Source organism: Sinohyriopsis cumingii, chromosome 13 (genome assembly GCF_028554795.1).
Source record: "Sinohyriopsis cumingii isolate HCF-2022 chromosome 13, ASM2855479v2, whole genome shotgun sequence".
Classification (NCBI taxonomy): domain Eukaryota; kingdom Metazoa; phylum Mollusca; class Bivalvia; order Unionida; family Unionidae; genus Sinohyriopsis; species Sinohyriopsis cumingii.
Window position 1 is genome coordinate 35,502,019 of NC_142973.1, and position 14,360 is coordinate 35,516,378.

General features: G+C 39.5%; 1 protein-coding gene across 2 annotated transcripts in view; it reads right to left on the minus strand.

Moving 5' to 3' along the window:
• LOC149785198 (uncharacterized) overlaps positions 1–14,360 on the minus strand; it is a 96,802-nt gene that overhangs the window by 60,483 nt on the left and 21,959 nt on the right. For both annotated transcript variants that reach the window (XM_089979000.1, XM_089979002.1), the window contains exon 2: positions 11,058–11,583. In XM_089979000.1, the coding sequence (XP_089835126.1) occupies positions 11,058–11,583 (526 nt within the window). The remainder of the gene's footprint in view (positions 1–11,057; positions 11,584–14,360) is intronic.

Consider the following 14,360-nt stretch of genomic DNA (forward strand, 5'->3'; position numbering starts at 1 on the left):
TCTTATCAAGCACATATCGCAATGGAGTTATTGGAGCCCAACCACGTTTATTCTTTGCACAGCAAAAGGTAATATTTATCTCCGGATCCGGTTTATTAAAATGACGTCCAAATAAAGCAACAATAACCAGATGAATGTTTGCTGCAAATTCAAATGATTCAGTATCGGCAAATCAAGCTAGATCTACCAGCAAAGGACCGTTTACTGCAGCTCGGACCATTTCGTGTTTTGGACGACCAAGCTTTGAGAAAAACGGCTCACATTCACCAGCTCCAAGAAAACCAGCGGGGTAACAAGCAACCAAATCAACCAAAATTACGTCAACTGGATTATATTTGATGCTCCAGAGACCTCCATGTGTTAATGCAATACAGTAACACGATATATCGGCGAGAAAGTCTTTCGGGTTGGACACAATTACTTTTTTGCTGGGCAACGTAAGCAACCACAGACGAGATTGTAAAACAAATTACCAATCCATCTATGACCTTTATGTCGTCAGTGTATGCTAGCGCTACCTGTTTCATCTGCGTAAGAAGAGATTCATCGCGATAAAATTTAACCGACAGTAGCATAAATTGATCAAATCTAGATCCCAATTCCGATTCACTGGGTCCAGGAACACTACGAAAGAGCCAGATTGAAACTGTATCGTTTTTACTATATTATAAATTTCCTCAAAAATAGTTGTTTTCCTCCTTGGAAATTGTGTTACACTTGCAGTCCATGCATGAGTGTTGTGGTCAACTATCACTACACCGGCGCCTCTTGTTTCATAGTTGCATGAATTGTTTAAATCTTAATCGGTTATTATTTATACCACTATCGGAAATTTTAATTTTTTTCAAACACTGCGATGTCTTCAATGCGAGGTCCATTCTCTCTAACACACTCTGTCCATGCTTTTCTTTTTTTATTCGTGATTCTGTTAATCCATATTTCCATCGGGCATTCATAAAATGATCTGTGACCCGCTGAGCTACCCAATTTAAGATACCAGTTTGCATCCATAAAAGAGCATTACTATTAGACTCGTTTAATGGATAAGGTGTGTATACAAACACCATCACAGGATATGATTTTTCATAATATGGCCTGTCAATGACCGTCAGCATTCCAGGTTTAGAATTTTTATCTGCAACGGCGATATGCATGTCATGTGCTTGTGATTCTTAACAGGGTCGAGTTTATTCCAGATAATCCATACTGTGCCAATGTGATGATCGTCATCATGTTGGACAATAAATTTAATTCTAAATATTTTTATCACCAACTAAAGGATCAATAATCATAGGTGCCCGCTGGTCATTCATTGTAGCATCGATGAAGATACCGTCGTGATCTATCCAGAATGTTGATCAAATATGAGCCGCATTGTCGCGCCTTTGCCATTCTGACATAGTCACGTAATTGTAAATCATAAGGTGGACGTTTTTTCTTATCGGCTGCTCTATCAAAATCAAACTTGGTGGTCACAGGTTTCATCATAATTTTGAAAAATCGCAGTTTCTAAGGATTTAATTTGATCTCGCAAATTTTCTTGGGCAAACTTTGAACTTGGAAACTGAACCTGAATTCCAGTTAGCTGAAACTGTTTCTCTGGCAACTATTTTGCTACACTCCACCTACTCATAACATTATTAACGCAAAATTATTTTCTTCAATTAATGATCATCCGGGATTATATAATTATGTCAGGAGCAACCAAATAGTTGTAAGTGGCTTCTGATTGAACAAAACACTTACATGTGGAAAACGATGCTACGACGAGTATTGTGGGTACCATTTTTGCCAATGTTCGATTTTGAAGTTTAGGACCGAAAACATGTGTGAAATGCGGAGCTCTTGTCACAGGTAACTCAAAGGTCAGTGTTCAATATAGGGGGAGAAAATAATGAGCACTAAAATGATACTATGATATAAAAAAAAAACGTAGTGAGGTGGGGGGGGGCGCAATACAAGACACTAACCATTATTCTGATAGAAAATCCGTGATCGGAGACCAATCTTAATCATAAAATTATTAATAGATGTTATTAATGCTGATGAATTTAAAATGCATCCCAGCGCTGATAATTCTGAGGCAAATCGCCTTGCTGTGATTAGATACTGCCGGTGCAAAAGAGCACTCGGTGTTGAAGTAACACTGATTACATGCGAGTTTGTGTTAAGGGAACAAACTACCATGATCATGTTTATGAGTGTTTTAACGGCTTGATTATTATCGGTTTTGTTGATATATCCATGCCTGGAAAATATTTTGATATTCTTCCAAATTCAGTACATAGCGTAGCCTTTGGTATAACTAATTCAGCTCTATCGAAGCGGTATAATCAAAATAAGAGATTTTAGTATATTTATGATTAAACAAGTAACTAATGTACCGTATTTTTTTTAACCAATGAACTACAAACGCCGGAATCTCGCTCTGTGATTTATACTGCGCTGCTAAAAATAACATGGAATTTCAGTGACGTATTTAGTTCAGTGACCTAATACACTTGACCACACAATTATTGTAATTATGTACGGTGATATTTTCATTAAAATGACAAGTAAATATTTATCAAAACGCTCAATATATATAAGATTAAAGAAGTAATGTACCGTACATTTTGTTACCTAAGAACTACAAACGCCTGGACCTCGATGTGTGATTTTTACTGCGCTGCTAAATAAATTAATGAAATTCCGGTGACATATTTAGTTTAATAAACTAATACACTTCACCACACCTTTATTTTTATTATTTTCATTAACGCTATTGACGAATGAATAAATATCAAAACGCTGAACGTATATAAGATTAAACAAATAAGTGATGTACCGTATTTTTTTAATCCACTGGCTACAAACGCCGGGGGGGGGGGGGCCGAGTGGCCGAGTGGTCTAAAGCGCTCTCCGTTACGGATAACTGCCATCTCACTTCCATCTGCGGAAGTTCGAGTCTCGGATTCAGCCAATGTGGGTATGTGAGAAAGCTTGCCAGTAGCTTCTCGTGGGTCGGTGGTTCTTTCCGGGGTTTTCCCGGGTTCTTCCATCATCAATAATACTGGCCGCCATGTATAGCCTAGCTTGTGCTGAAAAGTGGCGTTGAAACCCTACAACAACTACAACAACAATAAACGCCTTGACCTCGCTTTGTGATTTATACTGGGCTGCTAAAACTAGCATGAAATTGCAGTAAGTGTTTAGTTTAATGACAAGATACACTTCACCACACCATTTTTTAAAAATTTCTACGGAGATATTTTCATCGACGCTATTGATAAGAGAATATTTATCAAAACGCTGAACATATATTAGATAAAACAAGTAATATACCGTATTTTTTCGCTGTATGATTTATACTGCGCTGCTGAAAATAGCATGGAATGTTGTCCGATCAATGGAGTTCCATTCGCGTGCTGATTTTGTGTGTCTACAACTGTTTTCAGATTTTATTTATCAGGTCACATTTGAGTGTCTGGGTGGAGGTTTTTGAAATAATAACAATTTTGATTATGGAGGTTATTTCACATTTTTTCTTAGCGCTGTGCAGCTTTTAATATCAATTCTCAACGTGCTATAAATATGCCTGCTAAGTGGCTGTGTGGATTAGCGCGTTGTCATCGAAATACGAAGGTTATATGTTCAAACGACTGTTGGTAACAAACAAAAAATTCTGTATAGTTGGGGGCATGGCAATGGTACGGTAATGAAAAATAGCCTCTTAAAAAGGCACCCCATGAAGGTACCACAATAAAAAGCAGCCTCATGAACGGCACCCCATGAAGGATCCCCATTGTACGGCAATGACAAATAGTAAAGATAGCCGTTAAGAAAAATATAGACTAATGAAGGGTACCCATGAGGGAACCCCATGGTAAGGCAATGAAATTGGCAAAAATAGAAAATTTGCAAAAATAGTAATAGAATATGCATCATCTGGGCTGAATCGTCTTACTTTATTACAGAAATATATTTACGGTACAATGAACCAAGAACCTATTATCGCTATTATCTCTGCGATTGAGAGATTACAACAAAATGGTCTCGTGGTTCACCTTGATGTTGAAAAAAACAACGACGATTTTGAGATGATACAGCAGCGACGGGAAGAGGGTAGATAAACTCTAGCAGCGGAATATTGATTCATCAAATTAATCCAGCTCGCACTGGAAATGTCCCTAGCCTGTTTATCGGCCGCACAGGTAAACAATAATAGCACGACTGCTAAATTTGTTCCACTAGCAAGCGTCATTGATAAAACTAAATCAGCGCTGCCTCGAGAATATGCAACTCGGAATGCTATAGATGTACAAGGCAGACAGTTAAGAAATCTTTTGGTTTAATACAAAGCATTTCAATGCAAACAATCCGAATGCGAAGCATTGCAATCCAAGAATTCTGAATCCGAATACAAAGCATTCCAATCTAAGGACTCCGAGCCAACCTCGCCAGCACTCAAATGAGTAACACCTCCACGGACAACAACGTCGCCGGCGATGACAACAAAAAGAGACTACCGAGAGCAGAGCTTTACAAGCGACCAATGGTCGCCGGCGACAAAATTAATATAACGTGGGGGTGGAGTGTTGTTATTTGCCGCGAAATGTGCAAATATTTTTGTGTCTCATGGTGGAACGTTTACAGCCTGTCATGCACATACAAACTCGGCAGCATTTCTTCGCCTCTGATATTCAATAACGGCCCTTCTTGCTTGGTCAGACAGAACCTTATTCGTGACAAATACGGATTATGACATCGTACAAAAACGGGATAAGTAGGCACAACACAATCAAATGACCCGGTGGAAATCTGGAGAAAAGCTATAAAAAAACATATCCTTGACGCACTTGCGATCCGTCGTTGAATGATGCCTGACAATTACCATCCAAGGCGTCACAGACAAGATTTACAGAAATCCTCGATGTAATATTAACTATACCCGGCGATAAATGACAACCACCACCATATGTATCGTTATTATGTCTGAAAATAACTTCAAGACCTTTATTCCATACCTCAAAGATCGTCAAAAAATGTTCGTCAATTACGTAATTGAGATCCTGCCGCATTTCATCGGTATCCAGCCCCGGTAGTTTGAATGTATCCAACTGGGATTCGGTAATCTTTTTATATTCTACTGCGCTTGCTACTATCCTAACATTACCCCTGTGAATTACTGTTTTTATCATATACTTTTAAAAGAATGCTGCTTCAGATAATGTACTATCTCATGATTCTGTGTTTAAGATCATCATTCGGCTATTCAAATCTATACCGCAATAAGTGTTTTAATTGAAATCCACCGTACATCACCAGAGAACCACACAGAGAAAGTTTTATTTCATCACTTGCGGTAACTCTTTCTATGTTACCCTATATCACCCCACACCCCACACCCCCATTCCACTGCCGGTGTCTCATTTACTCTGGAATTCTTTTGGGTATATGTATGTCTGATAAATAATCAGATCGTTGTGGTTGTCGTGGTCCAACGTAAGTTGGTTCTACCAGTGGCCATCCCATCACAGTTCTGATCGATGACTGAGATATGTCAACATCATAATTGGAATCCTAGGATTCCGGCGATGATACTTCAATGGTGGCACTCAACGTTGGCTCATGTACCGTGATATCAATCTTTGACTCTTTTCCTGTTAAAGATTTGATTCTACCCTGAAGTTCACTACTGATTTGTTTGATTTGATATGGTCCTGTTGGAATCCCCATGACGTTCCAGTCTGGATCCCAGGACCCTCCCTATTTCATTAGCGAATACCAGTGAATTGTTAGCGGATAATCCACCAAATGATTTTGATCTGATATTTGGCCGGCTGTAATAATGTAGCAATTGTGCCAGAGCGATCTCAAGTGACCGACTATTGTGTACTTTTATCATAGTGGAAAAACTAATATTGATATCCGCGATATTGACTTCGCTGATATCATTGTTTGTCGTCGAAGGTGTTGTGTTAGCAATAATCTGTTCCAGTAGTATAGTTATTGATGCGGTCATTATTATCTATGCAGATTATAAATCAGGGGTCCCAAACACTTGGTCCGCGTGCTGTGAGCTTCATGCGGCCCGTCAAGCCGTGACCCTTTGGTCCGCAAAATTATGTGCGTCACAAGGTGTCACGAAAGAGAACAAAGGTGGTGCGGCGGTTGTGCCATCGAAAATGCTCTCATGCGGCCCTCAGGGTCATTTGAGCTTGAGACCCCTGTTCTAAATGTAGCGTTATAACACTTGCAGTCTACGTGGCGACTCGCGAAGGATCCCTGATGACGTTGTCTCCTAATGGCACTGAGGTGCTTGCTATCTTTATGTGTCCATGACAAAGATTACTAACTGTAGAAAATATTACACAGTTGTTTAACCCCGATGACATTATTGATGATGCATGATTACATGCATGCATTTGTTGCCGCCCACACTATTTGCGTGTGTTTATGTAATTTCTTACCTGCATATGTTGCAAGTCCTTTTGCTATAATAATAAGGGTATCTGCAGCGCCGACAGCAACATCAACACCGATTCATATCACTGGCGATAACGTACGTCGCTGATAACGTACCGATTAACGTTGTTGTTCTAACGATTAGCGCAGACACAGCATACACAACAGTGTCGATGACGACGATACGTCTGCGCTATCGCCACTGTTTTGTCATATGCTTGTCGATGATGTTTTTCAGCGATGCGTTCTAAGGACATGCTTGATTACATCTGTAAGACTGTGTGGGATTCATTGTCGCTGTATCTGATCCTAAGTAATCAATTGAGGTGTTTTTGAAACGAATTCCAGACACAATCAATACGTCGTTGCGGTTAAATTGTATCTGCGGGATCCAATATGAATATTTCCGGGGTATTTTGATTTAGCACGATTGACACGGCGCCAGAAAATCCATCGGTTAAGTCAACTATAGTTTTGGGGGCTTTGCTGATATCAGCGATATTGTTATTCCACAATTATTTTTTTTTAAATCCTGATTGCAGCTGTTTAATTTGACCGGGTGTCGGGGTGAAAATGACGTGTTGATATGACCTTTTATACAAAATTAGAAATGTTTTAGTTACATATTTTCCACGGGTGCCTCAACGATTCTCATTCTTCCACTAACAGTTTCGAGCAGCATTGTTTTGTCTCATAATATAACAGCGATTGCTCTATAACAAAACTTGCAGCATAATTGTCCCCAAAATCCAGCAACACTTCTTCGGATGGTTCTTCATGCCCATTTATCCTCAGATATACTTCACTAACCCCGAGAAGGTCAAACACCATTGTGGTTTTTATCTGAGAAGTATGTCGTCTGACATACTGAAAAGCTACAAATATATGGCGTGGTGCTCAAAATCCCTGCTGTGATGCGATCTGCCGTGCAAATGTATCAACAGTTGCGCTTGTGATCGAGTCTGTGGTCATCGTCAGCAACGACAACATTGATTTACCACCGCGCTCTATAAGCGAAAGCAACCTTTGTTCTTCAGCAAGCGACTGTATTATCGTTGGCGTCCACAATGTCGGTTTTATCAACATTACAACTCCGTGCAACTGCGGAATTTCAGCTTAATTAGCGTATTCAGCGTGCTTGATAGCTTCGTCATCATTGATATGTCAAACTAATGTAACTGTATGTTTCGCCCCGAAGATAACTTTTCTAATATTTATGAAGAAACCAAAGATATTAGACAACGCTATCGCACAACTAAATATCCCTCCAGCATCAACTTGATTTTTACGTGCTGCGAATCCCAAGTTGAAATTCGCGTTGGCATTGACGAAGACATCCACAACAGCTGCGTCATTTACTCCACGGTAACATTTAGGCCTTTGAGGAAAATAGGGTCGGTTATCGGCTGTCCACAGTGTCCTTTGTAAACATCATTGAAGGACCAGGGGACCGTGAATAATCATCGGAAGACCGAGTATCGCGAGACCGAGTATCGCGAGACCGAGTATCGTCCTGGCAGCGTCAACATTATCATGACATACTCGAGTTGTCTAATGTCGATAATATCTCGTGCACTGTTGAATAACGTCATAATACCCTTGTTAACGAACTCACCAAGTTGGTCGCCATATGGATTATCGTCGGTTTTCAAAATTCTCCCTTGAACTTCAATGAATGCCTCGGCGGGCAAGAAACACCTAGATGTATCCTGAACTTGTACTTCGATTCGCCCACCTTGGTTTGGTTCTCGTGCTTCATAAGAATAAAATTGATAATCATACACTGACAAGCCCTTGAGTACTCATGCATCCATGTCAAATGTGGGATCAGATGCACTCTTGGGCATTGTATTACATTTACTTATGTCTACAATGAGATGCTAACACCGATCAATAAGTGGTGGATCAGCGACAACGGGTCAGACCACTACCCGCTATTAGGTTTGCAGTTATATTTTTCCTCTCTCAGCAGCTTGTTTATTTTTCAGTGTGGGCACACCAGATAATTCTTTCAGTAGTTCATCTGCAGCTTGATTTAATGACACTTGCTGACATCACTTCGGTGCTGGGCAGTTTTACTGGCTGTGGCTGAGGTTTTCGTAGTATTAACGGCGCGAGTCTGTTATTGACCGTTGAGAACGCTTTCCAGCAGCATCACCAACACTTTTATCACGAACATCGTCGATGGCATTAGTTCCTAAATGTTTTGCAATCGAGATCGCTTTTTGGACTATCCTTCTGAATAATCTTTGAACAACATCACCAAATCCATCTCCGTAGATAACTTTATATATCGATAATCGTGAATTTATCTCCCTGACCATCACTAGTCCACGTGTCCACGTTGGGCATTGTGTATAATCATGTTATTTTGTTATCACTGATCTAATAGATCAACCGCTGTAGTAATGGTCGGTAATTTCATCGATTAGTGACGATAAGGGCTGCTGTCCGTGACTCAACCGTAAATAAACGCTGACAGATAGCGACTGCTTCACTGATCGTTTCAGGTGAATTAATTCCAGCTCGTCTTCTACCAATCATTCTTTGTAGTCGATCAACATCAGCGAGTATGCTACTGACACAAAGTTTATCGTAAATCACCGGAGAGGTTTGTTTGTTACGACCACAGTGTGCTTGCACATTGCGAATGGCGCCACTTCCGGTTGCTACTTCAGATGGCGATTCGTGATGTAGTTCAGGAGCGTGCTGCTCTCAGCTTCTGCCTTTTCTTTCCTCATTTCAGATCTAGATCTTTTACTTCTTCAAGTTTACGCTTCATCTCTTCCTGTTTTGTTTTCCTAACCTGTTTTACAACTGCAGCGTGTTCCTTTACCGCCCGGTTAAAGATTTCAAAATTATTACTATCTTCCTCAGATCTGATCTGCTGTATATTACTAGCAATGCGATGCCCATCTTTAACCCAATCATCAGCTTAAAGAGTTTTAATATATTCGGGTTTCGCATATTTTTCTCTATCAACCCATCCAAACATGGCAATATTAAGTGTTTGTTTTGGAACCCTAATAGCTGATATACCTTCCTCGGTAAATTAATTATGTTAGTTCTAACTTTTGGTGGCGGCTGAAGAGGTTGCCGAGGTGGCTGACTTTCGGGTTGTGGTTGAAGAGTTTGAGGGTGGGGTGGGGTGGAGCGGGTTGAAGATGCCCAGCAATATCCTTGGGTATTGTTCTTGGCAGAAACTAGAAAACCTAAAGCAATTATATTTGCAAAGTCAAAACGAATCTTCCAAGCATTGTCTCAGTTGTTATACTTTGGAGTAATGGAAAAGGTCAGAAAATTTGTCTAAGTAATTATTGATTAGTTTGCTTCATAAGACTAAACGAATCAACTAAAATTAGATTATTTCGTATAATATAACTTTAATGGTATTGTCTTTATACACGTTTTATTAAATGATGTAGATGATATAAATAATCAATAGAAGTACTTATCCACTGCAGTAGGACATATGTCTGCATCCTCACATCTGCAGCAATAAATTGCTTTTGAAATTTAATGCTAAACAGTGCTTGAGTTTTGTTCTGTGTTCTATATACAAAGCTTCATAAAGATCCTTTGAATATATACGCTATACTAGACTCAAAGTCGAAATGGCAATAACTCTAACAAAAGTCGCAGGAGTATAACATCTTGTCATTATGCACATCGTCACATACTGATTAAAATATTTCTAAAGTTTGATGATGACCCAATGCAATCTGTGAGACGATTGAGCGTAAGACTAAAAGAGGACTCTCCTATGCACGACATTGACCCGCGCGTCAAAACGGGAAATAAATATACAAAAATGGTGGGAACAGTGATTTATCCATATGCTCATCTTTAAGCGATGACCATAATATTTACCATCTTTCGTGGCTGTTCATCAAAAACGGCAGTACGAGTTGCGCTAATGATGATGTGTCATACACTTCATGAAGCTACGGGATATAAAGGGCGATAACTCTAAGACATTTTGAGGAACAAATTGCTTACATGGTTGTGCTTCTTCATGGAATGAACACCATACTTGCTAAATTTCAAGGCGGTCTATTAAAAAAAAAAAACTAGCTGCACCAACGGAAGGACGGACAGACGCGTGAACAGAAGGATTACTGGACACGTCTGTTATACTTCTAACACTTCCAACATACTTTTAACAATCTAAGACCAATCGAGCTAAAAATGGGTTGTTAATTTAAAAGTAAAGATATATTTTTCCTGATAAACCCTTAAAGATCAAATATTAGTCAAACCACCAAAGACAGAAGCAAAAGCTGAAGTTAAACAAGTGAAATTTTAATTGATAGCAAAGTAAACGTTTCCTTTTATAACTTAAGAAAGACCCATCAAACCATTTCGTTTCAAATTAAACAGATACAGATGATGTTCTCAGAGCTTGCACGTCCGTTCCAATTGTAGCTATTCCTTCTCCTATCTCTATCCCTCTCTTTCTCTGACATTTCCTATTTCTACTATAACTGTCGCCTTATTTGCATTTATTTATATTACAATATGTTATCATCATTATCCAATGTTGTTGCAACCAACAGTGGTGTAAAGTGTAATATCATAATTATTTTGTCTATAGAATAACTTCAAACTACCTTTAGATTCGATTGCTGCAATTAGTTTTGGCCACCATGTTCTTTCGTTTATCTCCTTTCTTGCATCGATATAAGTCAACAGTTTCAATTCCTCTGGTATCTCGCAATCGTCCAGCAAAACAGGGATCAAAAGGTTCTCTCTTTTGTCGATGCCTTCTTTGTGGGCCATTTCAGTTTCCAATCGTAGATATTGACTATCGAGACCTTCCTTTGAAAGTACACTCACTACCTTCTCAGAGTTCTTGATGCCGTATTTTATATTATCCATAATCTTAGTCCCCGGCAAAAAGTCTCTCTCATGATCACAGCAAATAAATCCGTAGTCATTTTCCAATTTTTTCACAGCCTCTTTCACCCAAAGCTTATCATTTGGAACATCTCTGTAGCAGAAAAAAACATGGTATTTCTTGTTCTTTAAAAGCGTTCGCCTATCCACATTGCTGTCTTTGTGAAGCTCGTCAGTTAATACTGCATTCTCAGCAAGTTGGCCATTAATTACTACATCTACCTCCATGATTTGCAGTGGCTGAAAATAGGCAATTGTATATTGTGTACGTTCTGATAGTTTGTTTTAAAACATTTAGAGTAAAATGCGTTCTGAAAGCAGTTATTTATTCATACATACATACGTACATGCGCGCGCACACACACACACACAGAGAAAAATGCGTTGATAGAAAGATATACCAATAGTTTTTTTGAGCTACCTTTGAAATAAAATACTCCTATGAAAACTGCGTTATCATAAGAAAATAGCAGCAGAGGGGCTGTACAGACCGAAACTTTTTGCACAATAAACCCCTCCAGGAAACTATTCCTCGATAGAGGGCTTATTTCGACGAAATAAACCCTTCTATTCAGAATACAGGACAAAAAAAAATGTCCCCCGAAAACTCGAAGAGTTTCCAGGGACAAACTCGTTGAGTTTGCACTGACAACTTGGGTTACTTCAATAAATCTGAAACAGTTTCCGTGGCGGGGTCGTTATTGAAAAATCCATGGGTCGGGTCCATCCCCTCTGCTGCTCTGGGAAATGAGTTTCCAAGGAAAAACATTTTTATGTTGCAAATAGTGTATCAAGTCCAATACGGTATCTTGTTCTGGGATCGTGTAAATTTATTGTCACAAATCCGTGAGGTTTTCTTTGAGCATGACTGAAGAAATTTTTAAATTTATTTAAATCCATATCGCCACCACACCAGGTTTGATGAATATTTCTCAGTGTATGTGTATCAACTCCATTGAATATCGCAAGAAGATTACAATTATCCCTGATTACTTTAGGAATTTGTGTATAACGCTTAGTAACATAAATCACATCAGTGTTTTTGTGACGTCCCCGGGAAAATATTCTTGCGGGATTTTTTTGCTTGTCCAACATAACATCATCATACACTACTAGGTTGTTAATTGATTCATCAAGATCCTCGACGCTGGGGGCTTCTTCGATATCAGTGATAAATTCAACAACATCCTCACCGTCTTTACTCAGCGCGCTTGCACTCTCATTAAAATCTTTTATAACGTTATAGCATCGTTGATCATCTACAGATGGAGCTATCAAATACAGTTTATCCCATTTCATCCACTTCATTATCAAGTTCAGCAACAGCTGTGTTTTACCTGAACCGGATGGCCCAATTATAATCGCGCGGATAGAGTTTGGTAGCACTGAATTATGCTTAACTGGCTCTTTCTTTTTTGTCGCAGAAAAATCTGTAATTTCCATTTGTATATAAAGAATAATAATTATGGATCTATATTGTGTGAAGTGTAAGGCACGAACCCCTACGAATGATCTAACAACCATTACAACAAAAAATAACAGACAAGCACTTTCTGGTAAGTGTACGCGATGTGGCACAAAAAAATTTAGATTTCAAAAAAAAAGCGAGAATTTAGCGGAGGTGACATTGCAGCCAAACTTGGAAAGCTCCCCGGAACTCCCTGGGCAAAGTATCCCGGAGAAAAACATCTCCCAGGATACAATTACTGCGGTCCAGGGACCCGACTAGATATCAGACTTGATGAACAATCTAAACCAAAACCGGGAGAGTATCCGATAAACGCTATCGACGCAGCGTGTCACATACATGATGTTGCTTATCGAAGTAAAGATCTACAAGACAGGCATATCGCGGATGTGAAATTAATTCATGCACTAAGCGCCATAAAAAATAAATCATTTAAGGAGTCACTCGCTAATTGGTTAGTAAGATCAGCGATGAAATCTAAATTAGTATTAGGCGCTGGATAATTAAATAAAAATGCAAGCGATTTATTATTCCCCAATCGGATACTGGAGAGGTAACTCAGCAATTAATAAACTCGCCAACGCGGCATCAGTAACACGCGAGGTTGCCAAAAATTGGCTATCAAAACAAGCAATATGGCAAATCTACTTACCACCACCTCGACAAATCAACTTTGCACATTTTGATGTTAGTGTGCCCAATGAAGTTCATCAGGCTGACATACTATTCCTGCCTCATGATACTGTCCGTAGAAAAATATACAAATACGCGCTAACAGTAGTTGATGTTGCCAGTAGATACAAAGAAGCAGAACCGTTAGCGACTAAAACAGCGTCCGAAGTCGCCTCTGCGTTTAAACGAATTTATCAACGAGGACCTCTAAACTGGCCACGATTATTACAAGTTGATCCTGGCAAGGAATTTCAGGGCGCGGTGTCATCACTGACAAAGCAGCATAACGTTACCATACGACGAGGACATACTGAAATTCATCGGGATCAGGCAATTGTTGAGCGATTTAATAGAACACTCGCTGAGAGATTATTCGGATACCAGTACGCGAGGGAATTCATTTACGATACGAGATCTCGTGAATGGGTTGCAAGACTGCCAAACGTGATAGCCGCACTGAATAATGAAATTACCAGAACAACAAACATGAGACCTGTAAATGCAATCACAAAAAAATATATACCCCGCGTCAGTGAACGCGGACAACAGCAACAAAATGTTTCAACGCAGCCAGGGACGCTAGCGTCCCCACTGCTGGGTAATGTCACCGTTAGGTATTTATACGAACCAGGCGAACTAGAAGGAGGAAAAAAAAGAGCAACCGATCCCACATGGAGTGTTACTACACATAAGATATCCAGCATAACCAGATCAACTGGGAGAAACGCAATCTACAGATTAGATTCGACTGCTCCTCAACGCGGATTTAAACGCGAGCAACTTCAGGTGATTCCCGAGGATACACAATTACCACCCCGATCACTAAAGTGATCCGCACTGAAGTGATTCAATCATTTAAATAACTGCAGCAACACCT